The following is a 26,529-nucleotide window of genomic DNA, read 5'->3' as shown; positions in this document are numbered from 1 at the left end:
TACTAAAATGATCTCAGTGTATGCAAACCATCATATAATTACTGAAACAAAAATAACAACAAACACTGATCATTTGACATGCTCCTGTTCATTTGTGCTCCTTAATTATTACAAATGGTAGATTTGGAGTAAACCTCAACATAAGACCTGAATGGACAGTTCTTACAGGGAAATGGATAAACAGAGCATTGGAAAGGAATGTGACGTTACAGATTTAGCTTCATCAACCATCAAGTGTAGGGGATCACTGCACCCAATTTGATGTGCCGAGATGGAAAGACCTACCCTTCAAAACCAGAAAGATTTGAAGAATTCACACTTAATTAATCAATGCCCCATCCTAACCTACCCCCATTTACAGAATGGAATTTCATAGAAAATTGATGCTCCCGGCTTCATGATTGGATGAGTTGGATCAGGAGTGTGAACATGAGTTGCACCATCCTATCTAAATTATAAGAAGAACATATACAGTAAAGATGATGCAGGAGCATCACGGGTGAATCAGTGACCAGCATCAACCAAAAACATTTCCATTTTTGTCTCTTTCAATTCTTGTTTTTTTTTTTTTTTTTGGTGAGGCATTTTCTCTCCTCTACGGAAACTGCAATATATCTACAATGCACTGCACACTAAATTGTTTACAAGGAGATGCCATCCCATGGAATGTGATGATTGCAGACTATGCATAAGTGAATTTGTCACTATGATTAGGCAGACATAAAGCCAAGTTGCAAACCATTGCCAGAATCTTACTTCTATGTACCTACATGGAAGCTTTGGAATAGATTTTGGACATCCATCATAACGCACTGATTCTTGTTTTTATACACGTATGCAATTTGTGGGAGCCTTGGCATAACACTTTAGAAACTCTCAATCCAATGCATTTGACAGATGTATATCCAAAGTGTGGAACAAAGCAAAGAGAAGGCATATGGTCTGTAGACAGAATGCCTTCATAGAATTGTGTCCGGCAATAGCTTCCTCCTATGCACAAGATGAAAGTGTAAGAAAGACAAAAAACTTCCACTCCAATGCATTGGTAGGTGCAATGCCAAATTTCTTGCTTGACGTGAAGAAAGGTATTTATTCTTCTTCAAACTGGACATAGAACAGAAGAGAGAGACATGGTGGGTCAAACGAAGAGGCGTGATCAATAGAACAGAATCGATCAACTTCTACAAAAGTTTTTACTTTGCAGAAAAGGAGTGATGCATGGGGCACTGTAGAAAAGAGGTTACAAAACTTTGAGACAAACAGACATTGGAAGGGATTGTGTATGAGTGGGAGGGAAGCAGCGCATGGAGTGGAAGAGACCCCACTCAACCTTTGGTAACAGAAGAGGGGTAGTGCCAATGGGAAGAAGACAGTAGTTCGAGGAAGAAGACCCAGAGATTCTAAAATCTGACCATGCAAAGAGGGGGGATGAATATTTGTTTTGGAACTGCATAAAGATTGATAAGGTTTGTGATGCATCAATGGAAAGGCAGTAATTAAACAGTTGTGTGGAAGTGGGATTAAGTGACCATGATGGTGTGTGTAGTGACCCAACAAAGATGAAGAGTGTGCATCATGGAGAGAGGTGTAAGAGTTGAATTTGCAGAGAGTGTGTGCACCTTGTCCAAAGATTTGATTTGAAATTAAGTTTATTTTTAGAATGAAAGCAAAGGGTCTCTTCAATTGTTTACATTTGAGTTTTGGGGCTAGAGGAGTAACCTCTTCTGTGTCAAATGGCATCAGAGCCAGAGGTTCTGAGTGCATAGGTAAAGCATCAAATGTGAGGAAACCCATGTCAGGACTTGCAGGTGAATAGTGAAGTTGTGTGGACAGATCGATGACCATGAGGAAATTTGCACTTGAGAATGTGAAGCGTTTGAAGAGGGCTCAAAAGGATCATTGCAGGTAGGTGAAGTCCTAATTGCTTGAAAGCTTGATGCCACTAAGAGATTGAATTAGTAACAGCCTGCGAGGATCTTGAGAGACTGGTGCAAGTGTGTTGGAGTCTTGCAACGGTGAGAATTGGAGAGACCTGAAACCAATAATGGAGAAAAGAAATAAGTGTGGGTTTACACGATTCCTATGTTGGAGGAGGAAAAAGAAGATATGGATGACAGTGTCTGAAAGGGAAGTACAAGAATTGATGCAAAACGTGTGAGATACCTTGAAGGAGATAAAGTAAGAGATGAGGAAAAGGAAATCTGCAGCAGTCCATAGATGTTTTTTGGAGGACATGGATATGGCAAATGAGCATAAGGTTGCGATAGTGTTCGGTGATGCTTACAAGTCCAGTCTTCAATGAAGAACCTGATGAAGAGCGAGAGTCACTTGAGGAAGAGATTGAGAGGATTGAACTTGTTCATCGCAGAAGCAGAGAAAGTTGTGGCAGCGGTACATAAAGAGAAGAGGTGACTGCAAAGGTGGAATATGAAAAGGTTATAGATGATAAAGATGAGAATGAAAAAGAATTTGGGGCAGCAAAAGAGAATGAGGTGAATCTAAAGATGTTGAGTTCAATTTTCTTTTGTTTACAAAATTGAAAATAAGAGAGAGGAATTGCAAATTTGATATGGGTGTTGAGTGTTTGGACCCACTTCCAGACTTATATGGGATCCTGGTACCGATTGCTTGAGGACAAGTAATCTCGAGGAGGGAGGACTTGTAATGTCCCCTTTTTGAGACATTAGAAATCCTAATGTCCACATACAACATTAATTTTGGCTAAAGGAAAATTTATAAAATGGTCAAATTAATATTATGAAGTGGGTTAAAGGTGGCAAAAAAGAATTAGACGAAAAGACAGAAGGCAGTTAAAGAGTCACTCTTGAGCATTAAAAGAGGAAGTCTTGTTCATTTTCAGCTAGGCTTGGATTTGAGATTGATTTTCTAGTTTCTCTTTAGAGAACTTTGGGAAGCTGCTAGCTTTCTTGATGAATCCTGAGAACGGAAAACTTCAGGATTTTCTAGATGGATTGGATGTACCCCCAGTTCATCTTCTGTGGTGGATTCACATTTGAGACTACAGGTGCATTCTATTGTTTCTTTCCAATCTAACTATGTAACTGTATTTAAGATTGGATTTTGATATCTGGTTATTGTATTGCTGATGTATAATGCAATAATGTATTTTGAGGTCTTTAAATGAGAATTTACCGATCCATTGTTGGTTTATTTTACTGGGTTTATTTGTATAAAATATATGTTGTTTTTTTCTGAATTTTATTTGATAGTAAATTTGGGGAATATATCCAACTGGGATATTTCACGAAACATGGGTGGAGGTGATCAATTTGCAATGGACAAAATTCCACAAAGAACAAGAGGAAAGTAGAGAGTATTAGGAGGAAAGAAAGAGATGTTGGTGGAGGAGTTTGGAACACAATGGACATGAATCCTCAAGAGGAAAGAGGACAAGATGACACACTTGGTGGAGGAAGAGGGTAAGTGTCCCAGCTAAGTGTTGGAAGAGACAGAGGAAGAAGCTTTATCTTCTTACATGAGCAATGGAGTTCACTACAGGTTGTTTACAACCTGAAAGGATAGTCCAACTACCTAACTCCATTTTGAGTTCTACTCACAAAATTTCCCTACCCAACGTGTCAGACACAGAAGCATCCCAGGTGAATTGGCAGTTGGCATCAACCAGAAACATATTCCTTTTTTTCTCTTTCAATTCAGGTGTTTTTTTGGTTTGGAATGTTCACTCCTCTCTTCTCTATGGAAACAGCTGCAATATGTGGAATATATACAATGCACTTTTAATCGTTTACAAAGAAATGCTGTCCCATGGAATGTGATGATTAAAGACTATGCACAAGTGAATTTGCCACCATCATTAAGCAAGCACAAAGCCAAATTTTCCAACCATTGCCAGCATCTTACTTGTGCGTACCTGAATAGAAGCTTTGGAAAAAATAAAATTTACATCCATTAACCTACTGGTTCTTGTTTTTGCAGACACATGCAATTTGTGGGCGCCTTGGTGTAAGGCTTTAGAAACTCTCAATTAAATGCATTTGACAGATGTAAATCCAAACTGTGAAGCAAAGAAAAGGCATGTCATCTGTGGACAGAATAAATTCAGATAATTATGTCCTACAATGACTGTCTCATATGCACAAGATTTAAGTGTGAGAAAGACATCAAAAACTTTCACTCAAATGCATTGGTAGGTGTATTGCCAAAATCTTCTCTAACCTCAAGAAAGGTGTTTCTTCTTCTTTGAAGTGGATAGAGAGAATAAAAAGAGGCATAGCCACAGAGGATGAAATGAAGAGGCATCAATAGAATAGAATGATCCAACTGATATAAATGTTTTGTTTTGACTAGAAAAGAAATGTTTTGTTTTGACAGAGAAGAAGAGGCGTGTGGCACAGTACAAGAGAAGCTGCATAAGTTTGAGACAGACACTGCAAGGGGCTGCGTATGAATGGGAGGGAAGCAGTGCATGGAGTGGAAGAGACCCCACTCAGCCTTTGCTAATGGACGAGGAGGCAGCACAGAGGAAAAGAAGACAATAGTTCGAGCAAGAACACTCTGAGAACTGACCACATAAGGAGGACAAATATTTGTTTCGGAAGAGCATAAAGATTGAAAAAGAGGCTGTGATTTATCAATGGAAATGGAGGAATAAAACTGCTACATAGAAAGGGGAATAAGTAACCATGATTATGTATGGGTAGGGACCCAACAGAGATGAAAGCATGTGCATCATGGAGAGAGGTGTGAAGGTTGATTTGTCGAGAGTTTGTATATCTTGACTGAATATTTGATTTGGAATAAATTTTATTTTTTAATTGAAAGCAGAGGGTCTGCAGTTGTTTATGTTTGAGTTTTGAGGCTAGAGAAGAGTACCATCTTCTCGGTCAAGCACTCAACTACAATATCTGAAATTAATTACAATTCTGAGAAAAAGGTCAAATAGGTCTCCTTAAGTCACAAACTTTGATGGCTAGTGAGCCAAAGGTATAGAAAGAATAAAGGAATCCTAAAAAGAAACAAAAGAAGAAAAAGAATAAACAACACAAAGATTGAGCATGATCAAATTCAAAATCTCCCTCACAAGGGAAACCATCCAAGAAAGAGATATCTGTAAAAAATGACAAGGTACAGCATATTTTAATGAAGAATCAAATCAATTTCCCATCAACTATGTCAAGGGGGCTTATCTCTTCCCCATGTCACATCAGAGTGGCAAAAGGACAGGTACCTGTTGCAATTTGAGAGATTGAGTTGAGAAGTGGTTCTTAAAAATATGTTGAACTAAATTTCCACTTACGAAATTTGAAAAAAAATTAAACAATTTAAAGCGGTTTAGTGGAAACTGGAAACCAATTCGTTTAATTCTAGTATGATTTCCTTAACGTATTCTGGCTCTAAGTGTGCTTATTTTGAAGTTGTTAAGAAACTCTCTACAAAATAATATAAAATGGAGCATTACAAACCAACATCCCACAACTCATTAAATATTGAATACTCGAGCAACTTCATTTGCATAGAACGTGGCAACCTCTAACCTTAATCTAGCAGCAATTCCAGCATCGTGTATTGATCGGCAACTTGAAATAATTCCTTTGCATTCTATTGTCTCGCTCTCAACACCCTATTTATTCACTACGGGTGACCAAGCATTCTTCTAAAACTAACCTAATACTCACTGATGGTGTTGACACCTAAAATGTCCTCATAAAATTAAGAAAAATCCTCTATTGATTACATTAATATTTTAGATTTACTTCATTAATTCATTAGCCTCTCCCCTTAATATTTAAAAAAAAATCCTATTTATTTATTTAATTCATTAGTCTCTTCTGCCTTGTCATTAAATATGTTCCCAGTTATTTAATTTATCCATTTTCCATTTCCTTTCTAATAACTACTTGTATTTATTTTATAAATTCACTAATCCTCTTCTCCCTAATCCTACCAATCAGCTCCACTTACATGGATCAACTCCACAAATTTTAGGTTTGTAACAAATGGCACATGTCTCTTCATTTGACTTTTCCACCTTCACATGCCTAGATAATAAGTAAAGTTGATATTCTCAACCTATCCACTCCATTTCATCAACTCATTTCCAAATGCCTCTTAATCCTATGTATCCTCCCTATTTCCTACCTACTCCTCACTTAATCTTTCTTCTTAGCCACAACCTTTACCACCTCTTAATCCTAGCCCTTTATTTCCATGAAACTTCTATAAAAGAACATCCCTCTTCCTCATTGAATCTAATGAGCTAATGCCTATCCCCAATGCGTTTGTGATCATACTTAAGCTTGCGGAGAGCTTGTGCACCTATATACTAGTGAGCTTTGAGAGTCCACAATTATCATCTTGCTAGCCTATCATTATCATTGCCTTTATATCATCCATTATCATTGTTTTGCATCAATCAACCAAGCTCCATTTTTCCATAGCCTCTTGTTCATGTGCTAGCAAATCTAGGAGTATCAACATTTCAATACAAGATCTTGAAGGTGTTGGTTAACGGTTTGTCCTCCTATTAGATTTTATAACCTGTCTCTTTGATACCCAATGTTTTGGAAAGACAAAAGGATGTTTACCAACAAATGGGTCAGTGTATGTGTTCTATCACTGCCCTTTGAATTACTAGGTACAGCTCCCTTATGACTTGCTATGATATGCAATGAATATGTTTTTATAAGATCAGAAGTTTTGACATTGTAAGCTCTTAACCTGAGAGCAGTAAAGGATAACCAAATTGTTTTTAGGCACAAACAATTTAGGCAAGATGAATTTGAATAATCTATCACACCCAATAGAATGACTGTAGTAGACTATCTTGATATTTCTAACCCTTACTTCTATTCTAAATGCAGATTAACCATCTAAATACAGAATAGGAATGAAGAAGATATGCACATGAGGGCAAATGGAATTGCTCTCACTATTAGCCTTGAATGAAATGGAATCCAACCAATAATTAATAGATTCATACACATTTATCTTTCATTTCCCAATGAAACTAACATGTTATGAAACCAAAAAGAGAAGAAACAAAACCATATATGAAGAAAGTAAATGGAATCACTATACTGCAAACATCAAAGTGAAATGGAATTCATCTGATTATTCATAGAATCATACATGATTGTCTTTCAACTCTTAATGCAAAACTACTCTATGCATGAGCAACAAAACATGACAAGCAAATAGGGTAAATGGAATTACAGACCAATTCACCATCAAGTTTGCTGACCTTTTTATTGTCAAATGAAGTTACATTTATAGTTTTCTATCGTCCCTCAATTCAGGAAAGCAACAATCACAAAATAGAAAAGAGAATAAAATAAGAAATTATCCAATGATATGAACATGTGGCATCTTTTCTATCGATGATTTTTGATCCATTGTACTTCTGAAATCATATGATCACTATTTATATTCCTACAATTTCAGAAAATCCTGTAGAAATCTTCAATTATTTGTATTTTGTTGTTTCATGCCAAGCCTGTGTATTTCATATTCCAACAGTCATTGTATTTTTGAATTCTGACCATCGATCTTAAATCGACGATCATGATCAAAACATAACAAACTTCTTTATTTTTCCTTTGTAATCTCCTCCATGGGTCCCTCCGTGTACACATGTTGCACTATCGTTATGTTGCTATAATTATTTTTCACGCAACTTTTCAGGGCGACATAACAAGCATTGATTTCTTTTTGATCTGACGGCAACGATAAAAGATCTTAACCCTTTTATTTTGTGATGCGGGTCTACTTTCCAACTATGCATGTCATGGCAGACAGGTAGCACTTTGTGACTAGGTTCTGACTATATCTTGTGAAATATAATGGCCCTTAGGTCACGTGTTGCTTTGTCGCTGTCGCCAGGATTATCGATCGAGCAACTTTACATGGCAACATAACGACAGTCATAGATCTTTCCTACGATCGACAAACTTCATTGTGTTCTTTGATTACTGTGTATGGCTGAAAGGCAATCCCACCTGTTCCATGTGTCACACTATCGTTATGTCGCTTAGATTAAAACATCCCCATCTTTCCATAACGACAAAGCGACCGCCGTAGATCTCAAGTCTAATTTATGGTGATGATTCTTTTGGCGATCTTACCCTCAATTGGGTCCCATATATAGGTGTCAACTCGTCGCTATGTCGCTAGGATTATTCATAGAGCAACTTTTTATAACGATATAGCGACAACCATGGATGTTCTTTTGATTTGACGGCTATAATTTAAAGATCTTAACTCACTGATTTCCTTTGTAGTGTGGGTCTGTCTGTTCCACGTGTCACATCGTCGTTATGTCATTTTGAATAACGATCGAGCAATTACAGCAACATAACAATGACCGTGGATCTTTGTGAGATCTGACAGCTGAGGAGATGCATCATTAAGTACTTGTAATTTCATCTTATAATACCATCCGTTGATATAATCTTCATCTAACGATCCGAATTTAATCCCTAAGCCATTTGACTTGTCAACTTAGCTACGTAAGCATGCAAATTAAATATAAACCGTCAATTGGATTCCAACAAGAGTCATACCACCTTTGACTTGGTTCTTTCACCATTTCTAATAATTTATTTGCTTCTCTTGCATTAGAATTCAATTGATTCTTCTTGTAGCTCATTCTCATGATCTACATATTGTCTTTAACCTTGATCCTCATATTCTTTGCTGCCATTTGTTATGAATATGTCTATGATCTTCTTCTTGGATATATCCAGTCTTCACCACGAACACTTGATCAAAGCATTAGGGTTTCAAAACAACTTTCTTCTCATTTGGGAAACGCATAACAAACCCTCCAAAACCTAATCACCTAGCCATTGCACTGGTTCATTGCTCATATGATTTCCCGCATCAAGTTAGCTCAAAGGAATAATGAGAAGAAAGGCTATCCTATGGCAATCTAGACTCAAACTCAAGACATTGACTCTTGACCTGACTCAAAACCCTAAGCAAAAAGATATGAACTGAAACTTGGGCAACAGAAGGATAGGCAGACAACAAAGTCAAGCTTCTCTTCAGTGCATTTGGTACATTTTCTTTTTTATTTCATGTTTGTATTCATGTGGAAGTGCTCTCTTGGTATAATGTTGGTTAAATTTTGTACATCTAGGGCTTGTGGCCAGGCTTGATTGTATTCACAAGTACGAAGTCGACTTCCATTATTGTCAGATGGCACTTGTAATCTCCACATAAAAGTTTGTGACTTCTTATATCGAGTGTTGCCTCCATACAAGCAACAATTTTCATTTGTAGAGCCATGAGTGGGCTTCTAGGGCTTATACATCAAAAGGAAACGAAAAATCCAACCCGGCTGACCCTTTATTCTACACATATATGCACACGGTGTCCAAATTTTTTTACCAATATTTTGCCCTTTTATTTATATCATAACCTATATTCTCCTCTAAAAAAAACAATAGCAATTGACTTCGACCCTAGCATTGCTATGCACCTTTCTAAACTAGGTGACTACTAGCAAGAGACCAAAAGATACATCCACCATTTTGAGCAAGAAGACCACCAAAATGTAATGCATTGCAAGTAGACTATCATAGTGGAAACCCACATGAAACAGTGGCCAACAAATAGCTCCATGCTCAGTGCAAATTCCTACAATGGCGGCTGTAGGGTTTCAAGAACAAAACAAATGATAACATAGACCTCTCCTTAATTAACATATATCATTTTGAAGTTCAAGACTATAATATAATTGATTTGAAGTGTACAACAGCCAAGTGTCTTTGTCGACACTATAATGTGCTAAGTATTGTGTCAAGTTTAACAGTTGTATCATCCTTGACACCCAAAACATATTATTAATATATCCCAATAAACTTGCACCCTTTTAAAAAACACAATATGAAGTGGGTCCATCAAGTGTTGCTAGGTTAAAAAATATTCAATGTATTGTTTCAAACAATATTATGACCATCTTGAGTGCCAACCAAAAGGTATAGGCAAAGGTCAATCAAGTGCCAGCTCAACCTCATGGGCACACAATTTTTTTGTCATCAAGGACCAATGGGCAGGAAACCAACAAACTCCCCCTTTGTCCTTGATGGAAAAAACCATGCCACCAATATATGAATCAAAGAATACCAGAAAATTGCAATGTCAAAAAAATATATCAAAATGCCAAAACATGAGACTGTTGAATGCCAATGCCAACCTGTATACCAATACATATGAACCCGATACATCTGAACCTGTATCTGCCAAATACAACAGAATCACCTGCATACATATCAATACAACAGAATCACCTGTATACATATCAATATCCATTCAAGAAGAAGAACCAGTGCCAATCTAAATAGAAAAGCAAATGTTTTGATGGAATTAATGAAGTATCTCCCAATTTTTATCTCAAGGACAAAGGGAATAGCAAGACTGCACAATGGATCAGCAAACATCTGAGAGCAGTAACTTAGATGGTGCTTTTGGAGAGCCAAGCTCACCCACAACCTAAGGATAAGATTAAGAAAGTAAGGATTGAGAGGTAACTCTCAATCACTCTCGGAAATGTTCAAATGTTTCCCAAGGCAAGGCTTTTGTAAAAATATCTGACACTTGAGCTTGTGAAGGCACACAGGCCAGTTGTATTTCATTTGCCACAACTTTCTCATGCAAGAAGTGAAATTTTATGGCAATATGCTTTGTGTGAGAGTGCATCACTAGATTTTTTGAGAGATTAATGGCACTTGAGTAGTCACAGTAAATGGAAATAGGCTTGAGCACATCAATATCCATATCAGCTAACTGATAGGACATCCAAATCAACTGTGTGCAACATGCAGTAGCTGCTATATATTCAGATCATGCAATAGACAATGTGACACATTATTGCTTCTTGCTCTGCGAAGCAACAAGTTGGTCACCTAAGAAGAATGCAACACCACTGGTGCTTCTTTTTTCATCCATAAAACCACCCCAATCGGCATCAATGAAACCAACTAGTGAGAAATCATTACTGCAAGGATACCCCAAACCATAGTCCAGTGTACCTTGAATATATTTAAGTATCCATTTAACAACATTTAAGTGCGATTGTCTAGGTGCATCTTGAAATCGTGAAACTAAACAAATTGCCTGCATTAGATCAGGTCTTGAAGCAGTTGAGTAAAGCAAGCTACCCATCATGGACCTGTATTCAAATTGATTTACCTCAAGAGAATCATCAGTTTTGACCAGCTTGTAACCTGTCTCCAAAGTAGTGCTGACTGAATTACAATCAGCTGTTTTAAACTTCTTGAGCATTTCTTTGGCATAATTGGTCTGAAAAAGAAACAAACCATGCTTCAACTGAACAACATGAAGACCAAGAAAAAATGTCAACTCTCCCAATAAAGACATTTCAGATTCAGATTCCATGATATGTGAAGAATGTTTGGATAAAGAGTCATTGTTGCTGCCAAAAATGATGTCATCTGCATATACCTTAACAACCAGATTATCATTACCTTCAGATTTGGTATACAAGGTGTTGTCCACTTCACCCCTAATGAATTCATTTGTTGTTAAGTGGGCATCCAGTCTGGAATACCAAGCTCTAGGAGCTTCTTTTAAGCCATAGAGAGCTTTTTTTGAGCTGTAAACATGATCTGGTTTGTCTGCTGATTCAAACCCCTCTGGCTGTTCCATGTACACCTCTTCTTCAAGGTAATCATTTAAAAAGGCAGTTTTGACATCCATTTGGTAAAACAGTAAAAAAAATTGTAACAAGAATAAGCTAGAAAGATTCTTATTGATTCTAATCTAGCTAGAGGTGCATAAATTTCACCAAAATCTATGCCTTCTTGTTGAGCATATTCTTTACAAACAAAATGAGCCTTATTTCTAACAACCTTGCCAAATTCATCAATTTTGTTTCAAAATACCCATTTTCTGCCTATAACATTCTTATCATTAGGTCTAGGCACAAGCTCCCATGTGTTATTTTTCTCCATTTGATTAATTTCATCTTGCATTGCAATTAACCAGCAATCATCAAGCAAAGCTTCAGAAACAGACTTAGGTTCAAAATTAGTTACCAAACAGTAATGTTCAACCATTTGAGCCTGTTCTTCCTGTTTAGCTCTTCTCCTGGTTAAGATGCCTGCATCTTTATCCCCAATAACCAAGGTTTCAAGATGCCTCTTGGTAATAATCCGAGAGAGTGTCTTTAGAAATGTGTCTGCTTTAGGACTTGAAGCATTCCCCTGTTCACAAGCATCTTTATCCCCAATAACCAAGGTTTCAAGAAGCCTCTTGGTAATAATCGGAGAGGGTGTCTTTAGTGTTAATGTTATAACCTTATAATCACCAGGTCTGTGAGTGCAGATTGCACTATCTCTAAAACTATCAACGTATGGCTTGGTATTTATATTCTCCTCTAGGCAGCGATTTTAGACTTATTAATATTGCAAAGAAACTAACACACCTTGTTAGTTATTATTTAATGTTAATTATTCTAAACAAGTCGCTGGTTTTATGAAGAGATGCAAAACCGACCAAGTGAAGGGATGTGTCATTTAAAGGTGACGTCCTTTAGTTTGATATTTAGAGGGTTGTGAATACAGTTTAGAAGGCACACAAACACAGCAGTCTGTTCTTCTAAGTATTCATCTTCCTGCAAATTGGAAAATCAGAGATATTGTTATTCATTTAATATCGAGTATAGAGGTTTTGAACTTGCATCAAAGATTAGTGATATCTGCTTCAAACAATCTGAGTATACATTCTATTTTGAAGGATCATTCACTGCCATTAGAAACTGAACTTTAAGTCTGATTGAAGATCAGAAGAATTTGCAAAAACTTACATGGTATCAAAGCAAGGTTATCAGATCTAGGGCTCTGCAAATTTTTCAGTAATCAGACCTTTTTATATATTCAGTAGTTGTCTTCCATTTCCAATGGCATATACAATTAGGCCTGAGGATAGATTCGATGGGAAGGAACACTTTGAAGCATGGAAATTCAGAATCTTGATGATTCTTGAAGAAAACAATGTTAAACAATTTGTTGATGGAGCTTCCAAACAGCCACCAGTTGAACCTCACAAATCCATATGGACCAATGGAAATAGAAAAGCCATTCAAATCATCTTGGATGGAGTTAAGAATGATATCATACCTATGCTTACGAAACATCAAACTACCTACGATATGATGAATGCATTACGGAATGCATTTGAAATAAACAATGCAACTAGGGTCCTTGCATTAAAAAGACAACTGAATCACATCCAAATAAAGAAAGGAGAATCAATAAACTCTTATTTCCTAAGAGTTGTTGGCATTAGAGATGAATTGACAAGCATAGGAACCATCATTAATGACACCGAACTAACACTCATGGCCATAGATGGTCTGCCAAAATCATGGGAAACTTTTGTACAAGGAATAAGTGCTAGAGATCAACTTCCGGACTTTAACAAGCTCAAGAATGATTGTCTTCAAGAAGAGTCAAGAAAGATAAAGAGAGGAGGAAAACCAAAAGTAGAAGATGAAGAACTTCACGTTCTTAATGCAAACTCCTATAAAGGCAAGAAAAAGCACTTCAAGAGGAAAGGGGGAAATCAGAAGAATGGAAAGCCCAAGAAAGATCTATCTAAAATAAAGTATTTCAAATGCGAAAAATTTGGACACTATAGGATCTAATTGTCCGGAAAATTCCAAACAACAGGCAAACTGTACAAATGTCACTAGAGAAGAAGAGACTTATGATCCGAAGAATCGTGTTTTGTATTCCTCTCTATCAAATGAAATCTCAAATAAGGCATGGATAATTGATAGTGGATCTTCCAAACATATAACAGGATACAAAGAAACTCTAGATTCCTTATCAGAGAAAGTTAACGGTGAAGTTACTATTGGTGATAACTCTGCACACTCAGTTGAAGGAATTGGTAGCTGCACCTTGAAGCTAAAGACAGGAAATACTCTTCTTCTTAAAGATGTAATATATGTACCGAGGATTAAAAGAAACCTAATCTCAATTACAACATTAGAAGATGATGGACACAATGTTGCATTCATGGATGGAAAACTATTAACTTGGACTAAGAACTCTTCCATCAAGAAAGCTAAAGTAATTGATCAAAAAAAGGAATATTTGTATGAACTGAATATAGAACCCAGTAGATCCATTCAAGCCCTAGTTCACGAAGCAAAAGATTCAAATGAAATATGGCACAGAAGATTAGGGCATCTAAACTTTAAAACCTTATCAACTATGGAAAAGATGGTTAACTGATTACCTAAATTAAATAAAGATCACTCTAGTATTTGTAAAGGGTGTGCTCTGGGTAAAAGTACTAGAAGTCCCTTCATGATAGTGCTAGAAAAACAAATAATGTACTTGAGTTAATACATTCAGATTTATGTGGACCTATGTCTGTTCCCTCTCTTGGAGGATTCTGGTATTATATCCTGTTCATAGATGACTTCTCTAGGAAAACATGGATTTATTTCTTAAAATGCAAAAAATCAAAAGAAATCCTACAAAAATTTAAAGAATTCAAAGCATTAACTGAAAATTTTTCAGGACATAAAATTAAAACCCTTAGAATAGAAAATGGAGGAGAATATACCTCAGACTTGTTTAAAAGGTTTTGTAAAGAATCAGGGATCAAGCGGGAGTACACTGTTCCTTATAACCCAGAACAAAACGAGGTAGCTGAAAGAAAGAACAGGGCAATTATAGAAGCTGCTAGGGCCATGATTTTTGACCAAAATCTAGAATACTATCTTTGGGCAGAAGCCTCTTGTACTGCTGTATAAATTCAAAACAGAAGCCCTCGCTCCTATCTTAAAGATAAGACCCCTGAAGAAGTATTTACTAAAGTAAAACCCAATATAAGTAACCTCAGAATTTTTGGATGTCTTGTATACATTCATGTTCCAAAAGAAAAGAGAACCAAATTAGAACCATCTGGGAAGAAAGGTTTCCTTGTAGGGTATAGTGAAACTTCTAAAGCATATAGAAATTTCATACCTGAATAGAAAACTATTGAACTTAGCAGAGATGTAATCTTTGAGGAAGATCTTGCATTCAAAAGAGCCTTAAGTTCCAATGAAACTTCTCCTTTATAAAATTTTGAAAGAACTAGTGAATCTGAATCCCAGTGGGAGAACCTAGAAGAGGTGGAAAATGAAAATATGAACCTTGAGGAAAATTCAAAGAAAAGACCACTATGGGCCATAAAAACAGTTGAAGCAGCTCAAGATTTTGCTGCACCGTCAGGATCAATCAGAGAAAGTAAAAGACCTAAAAGATTCTCTGGTTATACAACAAATATGATTGATTTATCCAAAACAGAGCCAACCAATCCTTCTGATGCTATTAAACATCCAGCCTAAAAAGAAGCTATGATAGACGAATATCAATCAATTATGAAAAATGATGTCTAGGAAATTGTTCCAAGACCAAAAGGAAAATCTGTTGTTTCTTCCAAATGGATATTCAAGATTAAGCATGTTGCAAATGGGAGTATTGAGAAATATAAAGCCAGATTTGTAGCCAGAGGTTTTTCTCAGAAAGAAGGGATTGATTATGAAGAAACCTTTGCTCCTATTGCCAGATATACTACCGTTCGAGTTGTCTTAGCAATTGCTGCATCTAAGGGATGAAAGGTACATTAGATGGATGTAATGACAGCATTTCTCAATGGAAAGATTTCAGAAGAAGTCTATCTAGAGCAACCAGAAGGATTTGAAACCCATGATCCTAACGCCTTTGTTTGCAGACTCAAGAAAGCTCTTTATGGGCTTAAACAGGCTCCCAGGGCCTAGTATGAAAGGATTGATAAATATCTCACCGGCTTAGGATTCTCTAGGAATGAAGCCAATCCAAACTTATATTATAAAAGAAATAAAGATGGTATGGTAATATTGATATTGTATGTTGATGATTTATTAATCACAGGTGATGATCATCTTATAGATCAGTGCAAGAAAGATCTAACAAAAGAATTCGAGATGAAAGACTTGGGTCTTCTCCATTACTTCCTAGGATTGGAAGTACGACAGAATGCTGATAGTATCATACTGAATCAAGGAAAGTACACTTCAGATATCTTGAAGAAATTTGGAATGTGGAATTGCAAGTCCATGTCTTCTCCAATGGAGACTAATTTGCATAAACTTAAAGAAGCAGTTGCAGAATCACCTCCAATAGATTCTACTCTCTACAAGCAGATGATTGGGTCCCTGATGTACCTAGTAAATACAAGACCTGATATTTGCTATGTTGTTCATGCCTTAAGTCAATTTATGTGTGAACCTAAGGAGATTCAACTAACTGTTTTTAAAAACATTATGAGATACTTACAAGGCACTCTTAATTATGGACTCAAATATGAGAAAGTTGCTTTAGATTTGCATGGATTCACCGATTCAGATTGGGGTGGAAGTGTTAAAGACAGGAAAAGCACTTCAGGATGTTGTTTCAGTTTAGGATCAGCTATGATTTCATAGATATGTAGAAAGCAGTCTTCAGTAGCTCAGAGCTCCACAGAAGCCGAATACATTGCAACAACAATGGCCTCTCGAGAAGCAGTATGGCTGAGGAAGTTATTTGTGGGATTATTTGGGCAAGCCATGAATCCTACAATTATTCATTGTGATAATCAGAGTTCCATCAAGCTCTCAATGAATCCAGTTTTCCATGACAGATCCAAGCATATTGAAATTCCTTACCATTATGTAAGAGATATGGTAGACAGGAATTCTGTTAAATTAGAATACATTTGTACTATAGATCAGACAGCAGACATACTCACCAAACCTCTATCTAGAGTAAAGATAGAACATTTCAGGAGGAGACTTGGTATGATTGAGTTGTAATTCATTTGTACTCTTTTGATTATTAATAAAATAATTTTATTTTGTCAAGCTATTGACTGTTATGGGCTCCACCATATGTAATCATTATTTATGAGGTGATGATCTCTGAAATAATGAATACTTGTGTAAAAGGCATTATGAGAGATGACGATCTCTTAGATAATGTACTAAACAGTAGATTTTACTGTAAGATCCAAACGAGTTTTAGTCTTTAGAGCATCTTGTGACATTAACATTGCTATGTTCATGGGTCATAAATTGGATAAAGGAAGAATTTTTAGAAATTCTTTGGGTTTATCTTGTATTTTGGTAGATCTTAAACTCAGGATCTCGTTGTGATTTAGAAATACCAATTTCTATGAGTCACAACATGTATCTTATCACTAGTAGCAGTGATTTGTCATCTCAAAGGTTGAGTAATATGACATTATGTTATGTGTTCTATGATATCACATACTAAGAAAATTCAGACAGATATAGAGTATTAATTCTTGCTTATTCATCTGTATTGATGTTGCTAGATATGATATCTCTCTGTGTGATTATCAAGTTAAGAGGGAGTGTTAATGTTATAACTTGATAATCACCAGGTCTGTGAGTGCAGATTGCACTATCTCTAAAACTATCAACGTATGGCTTGGTATTTATATTCTCCTCTAGGCAGCGATTTTAGACTTATTAATATTGCAAAGAAACTAACACACCTCGTTAGTTATTATTTAATATTAATTCTTCTAAACAAGTCACCGGTTTTATGAAGAGATGCAAAACCGACCAAGTGAAGGGATGTGTCATTTAAAGGTGACGTCCTTTAGTTTGATATTTAGAGGGTTGTGAATACAGTTTAGAAGGCACACAAACACAGCATTCTGTTCTTCTAAGTATTCATCTTCCTGCAAATTGGAAAATCAGAGATATTGTTATTCATTTAGTATCGAGTATAGAGGTTTTTGAACTTGCATCAAAGATTAGTGATATCTACTTCAAACAATCTGAGTATACATACTATTTTGAAGGATCATTCACTGCCATTAGAAACTGAACTTTAAGTCTGATTGAAGATCAGAAGAATTTGCAGAAACTTACATTTAGAGATGTGTCTACTTTAGGACTTGAAGCATTCATCTGTTCACAAGTATAGCTGCTCCTGATTCAGGGGCACCAGATTCAGAAACAACAGATTTAGGAACCTTTCCAAGCTCCGAAACAGATTCCTCTTTAACAGCCTGCAGATGACTATTATCTAGAAGCACATTTTCATCAAATGTTACATTTATTGATTCAACAATTTTATTCAGCCTTTGATCGAAACTCTTATAAGCCTTGCTATGTATGGAATTACTTAGAAGACACCTTCATCTGATTTAGATTGAAAATTGTCAAGATTTTTGTCATCCTGTTTTATAAAACATTTATGGCCAAAGATTTTAAAGTATTAAATTGAAGCGGCTTTGCCATGCCAAAGTTCATAAGGTGTAAAAGAAGTTTTTATCCTGATTTGTACTCAATTCAGAATATAGACAGTTGTATGAACAGCTTCTTTCCAATACCTGTCAGGCAGATTTGCCTCATTGAGCATTGCCCGTGCCATTTCCTTAATGGTTCTATTCTTTCTTTCAACCACCTCATTTTGTTGAGGTGTCCGAGTAGCAGAATATTGTCTTTTGATTCCATGTTTTCACAATACTCAACAAAATTTTGTGAGGTATACTCACCACCCTTATTTGACCTTAGACTATTCCGTTTGAGATCAGATTCTCATTCCACCATTTTCCTGAAGATCTTAAATCCTCAGACTTGTGTCTGAGAAAAGTGACCCAAACCATTCTTGTGCAGTCATCACCAAATAACATAAAGTGTTTCTCACCATTAATTGATTGTGTCCTTGTTGTACCACACAAATTTGTGTACACAAGTTTCAAAGGCTTGGTAGAAGAATTTAGATTTAAAAGATACTTTAGTTTGTTTGTCTTTTATGCATTCTTTGCAAACTGTGTTTGTAGGCTTATTGCAAAAAGGTAAACCTCTAACATTTTGGTTCGTATTTGCTTCTAGATTCGATTGTGTGTATTTTTTGCATCAACATTTCGGATCACACTCGGTGATCCATCATGAAGATGAGAGAACGCAAGAATAAACCTATGTTATTCTTGCATTCTCTCATCCTAATGATGGATCACAGAGTGTGATCCCAAACATTGATGCAAAAAAATACACACAATCAAATCCAGAAACAAAAATCTCATATATAGATTAGCACCAGTCCTTAAACTAGTAGCAATTGTCTTTCCAGACTTATTCTTTATTGCACTACCTTTGGGATCAAAAGAAACATGATACCCACTATCACAGATTCGACTGGCACTCAGGAGGTTATGTTTTAGGCTCACTTTTAGCCCTTCAACATAACAAACATCATGAATAGGAGCATCTTTATTTAGATAAATAAAACCTCTACATCTTATGTATGAACCTAAATTGTCTCCAAACCTCACAAGACCACTAGCAAAGTCTTCTAAGGATTGAAACTTTCCTTGGCTTCCTATCATATGGTGTGAACTGTTATCTCCAAAATCCGCACCCTAATTTGCTTCAAGTCCTGAAACCCTCAGCGATTTTAGAGAAACATTGGATCAACCAGAGGTTGTGGGTAACCTATGACCTGACTGAACCTCTGGATTCTAGGCTAGTTCTTATCTGATATATGTGATATCTCACTTATGCTAATGGAGACATGAAACTTGTATGGAAAAGAGCAAAGATGTAAACTTAAAATGAAAACCTAAAAGATGAAAAATAAGGTGATACACCAAAATTAATAAAGCAAAACACTATTACACTTGTAACATGATGAAAGATTCTGACAGATAATCACAAAAACCCAGCTTGAGAGAACTGCTAATTCATATCAATATTTTAAGAGAAGGTTAGAATCTGAATATATGAAAGGAAATTAATCATAATCAAATATATCAATAAGAAAACACAACTCAAAACCTATGAAAACAGATATCAGACATGGGCGATGCAAAAAGAGACATAATTCAAAAGGTTTATCAATAAAACACAAATGAATAACATCAATCACCACAAAGAATGCAACCAAATCCTTCACTCCAAAAGCTGAATCCAATGAAAACTATATTACGATCAAAGGCCAAAATAACAATATCTTTGCATAATACCTCAGAACAATCCTGAAAAAGATGCCAAAGACGAATATCACATGCACATCCCTCTTCTCTCAAAATCTGAACCCCTTCTCCATAAACAAGAGGGGTATATAACCATCTCAAAAGCAACACCACCTTCCCACAAAATCAGGAATTGAGGGTCGAAATTATGAGTTAACTATTTATGAAAATAGCCTAACAGCTCCAAAAATATGTCTCGTACACCCCAAACTGAGTCTTGAACACCCATGCATGTAAAAAGTCCAAGAAGACTCCAAAAATGCCAAAAATAGGTCCATAAATGACTCCAAACTTCTAAAACTGAACTGCACGTCCAAAAATAACAACTAAATGTCCAACCTCGAACTTATGCATTTTGATCATGCAAATTTCCTTTTGAAGACAATTTAGTCCAAAATAGCCTAATTCAATTTTTATTATGTGTTGCATTAAAAAATATTATTATTATTAAATAGTTGATTGTTAATAATTTATCAACTTAAGTAATAATAATTTACAATAATAAAATAATAATGCAACAAATAATAAATAAATTACTAATAAAAATAATAATAAAGACTTTAACAAGAAGTCCTATATTATTATCAATTTTATTATTAATTTTAGCATTCTAAGCAGACCCGAAATGCTATGAATTAAAACATAAATAAGGGAATGCAATTTCTAAGCCTTGTTTTATGTTATCATTTGAATGCAAGAAATATGAGAAGAGATATTAGTATAGGAACTCCTCAATCCCTAGCCACCATGAGATTTTCTCCTTGTAATTCCCTGCTTTCTCCATCATACTGGATGCCATTTTCTTGGTTTTTTGTCTTCTGCTGGTAGCCATGATTCTGTTGAATGCCATGTTTCTCCTCTTGTTGGCTCCTTCTTGCAGATTTGTTGAGGTTTGGACTCCATTACTGGATATTTCTGTGAGCTTTCTACTGCAAATGCGTTAGTTGTTTCATGGCGTGAATTTCTTATGATGCTATCGTTATGCTTTTTCCTTGAGGTTTTGTGGAGGTTTGGACGCCATTACTGGATATTTCTGTGAGTTCCCATCCCTCCTTGCAGGTTTTGGTTCGAGCTATGGTGGTCTTGGGTAGATGCCGACTGGTGTGATCTGCATTCCCTCTTGCTGTGACTGCTATAAGCTGTCGGTATTTGCTGTCTGCACTATTTCTGGGTGAATACCGTGAGTTTCCTTGCTATCTCAATGCTTGTCGTGAAACACTTTGCTTCTTTCGTTCTTGATAGTAGTGAGCACTTGTTGGACCCCATGAATGATGATTTTTCTGGGTCTCCTGCCGTGACTATATTTCCTTCTTTACTAATGCTGATGGACATTATTCTGTTGTGAATTTTTTTCTCTATCATTATTTCAGTTTTGGGTATCTTGCTATGAGAAAGATTTGATGATAAGCTGCTATGAAATCCAAGCCATGAAAACCTACCTGTATATGGGGTTTTATTGGTTCATTTCCCTGCTGATTTATGACATGATTCTCTGGTACCTTCCTCCATTTCGTGATTACTACTACTGAAATTCATGAGTTCCCTAGATCTGCTTCATGCTTGTTGTGACTGGTATTTTTTACTTCATGAGGCATATTTGTTACTGGTTCTAGGAAATTCATGGGTCATCTGCAGGCTGAAATGAATTATTTATTTGTAATGCCATTCCCATGTTTTTCCTCTAACCGTGATTGCTATTCTATGATGAAGTCATGACTTATGCATTTCAGTATTCCAGTCTTATTAATCTTTGAGAAACTTTAACATATGGATCTGATTGCTGCTTAAAACAAAAAATCTGTGATTTTCTTTATCATTTATGAATCTGAATGTTTTCTGTGTTCTACATGTAGCATGCTTATACTCAATTCTGATGTCTAATTGAAACCAATTTGTTGCTCTAAAAACTTTTATTGATTTTCCTCTTGAAACATGGCTGTATTTATCTTCTCAATCTGCACTATTCTGCCATACATTCACTGTAGCATTTAGTAGTTTATTGGTACATAACTCCTCCTATAGCTTTCACTCTCTTTTATGCACATGTGAAACAAAAGGTTTCAAAACTATTTTAGTTCGTCCCTTTGATGTTTCATTTTCTTGATTCAGATATGCATACCACTCCCACTTGCTACATTTATTCTGTTTTCTTCAGTTATTATCACCAAAAGGTTTCAAATCGAAGTGACTTGTCCCTTTAATACTTCTGTTTTTCATGATTGTCTTCTTTATGTGCTGATGTATGTCTTTATTTTGCTGAGATGAGTAGCATGTTAGGATGATGAATGTGAGGTGAAGTGAGGTACCAGCATTGCTTAGATCCATTGGATCTAACCTATCTTATTTCATGAATGCAGGAATTGGATGCATGGAAAGGACGAGATTCGGGGCAGCAAACAAATGGATGCGGACGGATGCAACTCAACCAATCATTACAGGCAATGACTAGTGCCCATGACCTTTCCTCTCTTTATTCTTCTTTTATGTTATTCATTTCACTAGAGAAGGAATATATATCAATAGATAGAGACTACTCTCACGGTCAAACGTGTGGGAGAATTTTACTTTCAGCATCTTCATTCCACACTTGTAAACATGAATTGTACCATCATACAAACATTGTATACTATTTCAATATGAATGAAATGCTTTCTTTTTTGCAATTCTGAGTATAACTTGGAAGTGATAAACATGTATGCTTTACTTCATTTGAACATGTGTGAAAATTGGGTAACATGAACAGCCACTATCCAACACCCATGTAACAGCCTTGTTTGAAAACAAGCCAATTTGTACTAACAAAGATTTCTCCGTGCTAGGTACAAACTTAGGTTTTCAAACTTGGAGAATATCTTGATTTGACTTGCACTGATTTGATACATGTCCATAAAGATGATATTTATATCACCTTACTGTTTTTCGAAACCATAAGATTGTTTATGTCCAAATGTAGATGTTCTATGTGCCAGAAATCTGTAGGTGCAACTTTATGCCCAAAAGTGTTGCAATAGAAACAATACAGAAATCAAACTAAAATGTAGTCCTAACTTTGTTTGCAGATTTTAAGTTTTGCTTTGATGTTTGACCTTTTTCCAAACCAACACCTGTCAGATCTTTGTATTTCTTTTGACTACTCAGAATATCATTTAAATGCAAGGTACTTTCATATTTATCTATCTGTTTTTGCAAAGTATTAACTTGCTGTTCTAGACAGTTGATTTTCTATTCTTTTTCATCAAGCAGAGCTTTGTAACTTTCAATGACTTTTTTTGCAATATTTAAGTCAACTTGTAAAATCTGATTTCTACTCTCATGAGTAGCTACAAGCTTTTTTAATATTTTACCCTGTTAAAGAGAACAAAGGAATGCTTCAAGGTCAACTTCTTCATTTTCAGAATCAAAAGTTATTTCAGTTTTGCCAGGAACAGCCTTAGTATCAGATTCAGCTTCTGCCATAAATAAGGTTTCGCCATCTTCACAAGGTGAGTCATCTGACTCTTCCTCAGAATCCTCTTTAGAAAATAGACTTCTTTTTGAAGTTATTGATTCTTTTGTTAGAATTCCAAATTTCTTTTTAGGAATCCTTTCGGACTTATCTTCATCATCGTTTTGATAAATGGAGGGACACTTAGCAGCAAAATGTCATGTTTCACTTCACCACAAGTGAAACATTTAAGGGCAGTTTACAGTTGTATTTCTTTTTCAGTTTTCTAACAATTAAAGCTTCAAAGGCATCTGAAATCTCAGATTCATTATCATCTTTCTTTTCTGCTTTAAAAGCAGTTTCCTTAGAAGTAGAAGGATTGCTTTCAATCCTCATTTCATAGGCAGTAAGTATGCCTTGCAGTTTATGTAAGGTCATCGTAGAGAAATTATTTTTATCTTCTAAGGCAGATATTTTAGTATCAACTTGGGCAGCAAGGTGTTAACAACTTGGGATACAACATCATATTCCAACTGCTTCACCAAGACTATGAGCATTGACCACTTCATCAATTCTGAGAAAATAATTTGCTACAATTTCATCCTCATTCATTTTTAAAGCATCAAACTGAGTTTTGACTCTTTTACTTTTGCATCTCCTTGATAAATTGTTTCAATTTTTGCCCATACATCATTTGCAGATTTGCAATGCATGACTTTTACAAGAACGTCTTTAGAAAGATCACACGAAACAGCAAACTTTCTCTTCTATCAAGTTCATATTTTGGTGTTTAATCAGGATCTGTAGGAATAGCAGAGGGACCTGTGTACTTCATCGTCATCACTTTCCACAGCCTAACATCAAGAGAGTTTAAGAAAGCTTCCATCATTACTTCCCAGAATACATAGCCAAAGTCATCAAAAGGAGGGGCTCTTGTAAGAAGCACCTTCTGCCTGGACCATAGACACTTTTAAAGAACCAAAATCAATCCCTAGGACAGACCTATATGCAGGGACCCTATGCTCTGATACCACTTGTTGGAGTAGAATCACTCTAAGGGGGAGAGGGGTGAATCATAGCAAACTAAACTTTTAACAATGTTGAAAGACTTTTGAACTCCTTATTAAAGTGTGAAAACAGAATGTATGAACATAATGAAACACTTGACAATGTAAAGACAAGTTTTCCTCAAAGCATTTGTATGATCACTCAAAGTAAATGGTGAATGTCATTAAGTGCACTTTTCTATTTAAGCAATTACAAAGATAAAATCTTCAACACTTAAACATGTATCTGAGACATGAGACTTTGCTGTTTTAAACAATGCTGAACCATAAAACATGTGATCAATAAAAAAGGAATTTGAATGAGTGCTCAAGCCAATGATAAGATATCAGAGCAACTTTCTAATACAGAATGAAACTCTTTGTTGATTTGCATGTAGACATGAAAACACAGAAGATCACACTATGAAAAGTCATCACATAACACATGTTTTGAGTCGAGTGGGAAACCCTCAAAACCTATATGATTTTGTCACAGAGAAGAAAAACCATTCCAAACCTATTGATTCATAGAACACCAACTCAATGTAACGTGTTTAGCAGCACCAACTGCAAGGAGCACCAACCCCTATCTCAATGAAGTAACTGGTACAATATCAAATGCTAGTGACCTTAATACAGTATCAGAATTTTTGCAGTCATAAGATGATCAACTATCTGTAATAACATGATATTCAATGAATTCAACCAAATACAGTCCTTTACATAGACATACAGAGTCCAGACACACACTTCTTTCTTTCTTTTTCGTGCATGCCTACATCCCTATATAAAGAATGATTATACAATTCAGATATGTCCATTAAAAGTTCAACTGAATCTTTACACAACTGTTTCTCAACCACTTTTCAATCTGTACAAAACTGGATGACATAACTGTTTAAATTTGTTCATGTCTTCTTTCATTATCATCATCTTATTAAAACTAAACAATAACTGATAGAAATATCTGTCTCTTTTATGCATAAGTCTTGTTTGACTTACCTCAAGTAGGGTAGCAAACCCTTATAAGGGTTAATCAACCAGAGATAAAAATAATCCATTTTATCAGAAAAAACTTTTTATCTAAGACAATGCTCACATTAGATGATCCAATATCAAACCCTAGGTTGAGCCATTACACTTGTTGTTTGATCAAAAACAAAGAAATTTTCCATAATCGACAATGTGACACGGGAACTCACACCCCCGTTCCAAACCTCGGAGTACCCGTCCCTAAGATGTCCCCGCACTGGATACTCGCATATCCAAGTACCCCCACCTCTACCATTCCACAACCATGTTGCCACTGGAATGGGGACATGGATTTCCATTTCAATTTTGATTTTTGAATGTTACTATTGGGTATGTAATATGTTATTATGTTAAATGTTCAATGGCTTTAGTTCATGTTGCAATTTCGCTATGTTCAAGTATTTTAATTTGGTATGTTCTACTGAAACATCATTTCATAACAAGCATTTCAAGTTCTATATGTATACTATACAACACCCCTCCCTACCCCATCCTCCCCTTGTCACCATCCCTTGGTTGTCCCCCTGTCATCCCAAAATTGATGCCCATTTTCCCCTCGACCTGGAAACTCATCTCACCGTCCTAACGTACCCCAGTACTAGTGTTACTAACCATTAAAAACTTTAACAAAAAATGTTTTAACAACTCATACTTTTCAATTACACCTTTAAATGAAAAACCTTAAGTAATTGAGAAGTGAACTAAGAAACTTGTCACAAGTTTATCAAAGAATTAAACTAAACAAAATACATCTTACCGCAGAAGAAAAGAACCTGCAAAAGATGTTCCTTGAAAAACCAGAAGATACCTCCACCATTTTGAGCAAGAAGACCACCAAAATGTAATGCATCGCAGGTAGACTATCATGGTGAAAACCCACATGAAACGGCGGCCAAAAAATAGCTCTATGCTCAGTGCCAATTCCTACAGCAGTGGTTGCAGGGTTTTGAGAAAAAAACAAATGATAACATTGACCTCTCATTAATCAACATACGATCA

At 35.9% G+C, this 26,529-nt stretch overlaps 1 protein-coding gene and 2 non-coding genes across 8 annotated transcripts in view; all 3 read right to left on the bottom strand.

Annotated features, from left to right (window-relative positions):
* LOC149535647 (CAAX amino terminal protease family protein) overlaps positions 1-26,529 on the bottom strand; it is a 183,717-nt gene that overhangs the window by 134,150 nt on the left and 23,038 nt on the right. For 3 of the 6 annotated variants that reach the window (XM_089803456.1, XM_089803457.1, XM_089803458.1), the window contains exon 3: positions 26,288-26,454. The exons of the other annotated variants lie outside the window; for them this stretch is intronic. In XM_089803456.1, coding sequence (XP_089659582.1) covers positions 26,288-26,454 — 167 coding nt within the window. The remainder of the gene's footprint in view (positions 1-26,287; positions 26,455-26,529) is intronic. 6 annotated transcript variants of the gene reach the window in all.
* LOC149535649 (small nucleolar RNA snoR122) lies at positions 12,680-12,753 on the bottom strand. Its single transcript, XR_016358252.1, has one exon. It is a non-coding gene; the product is annotated as a small nucleolar RNA snoR122 (small nucleolar RNA).
* Positions 17,792-17,865, bottom strand: LOC149535648 (small nucleolar RNA snoR122). The gene has a single exon (XR_016358251.1). It is a non-coding gene; the product is annotated as a small nucleolar RNA snoR122 (small nucleolar RNA).

Source organism: Cupressus sempervirens, chromosome 10 (assembly GCF_028749045.1).
Source record: "Cupressus sempervirens isolate cs-2001-9-10 chromosome 10, ASM2874904v1, whole genome shotgun sequence".
Classification (NCBI taxonomy): domain Eukaryota; kingdom Viridiplantae; phylum Streptophyta; class Pinopsida; order Cupressales; family Cupressaceae; genus Cupressus; species Cupressus sempervirens.
The sequence above is the reverse complement of the archived record's forward strand: the minus strand, read 5'-3'. Positions and strand labels throughout refer to the sequence as shown.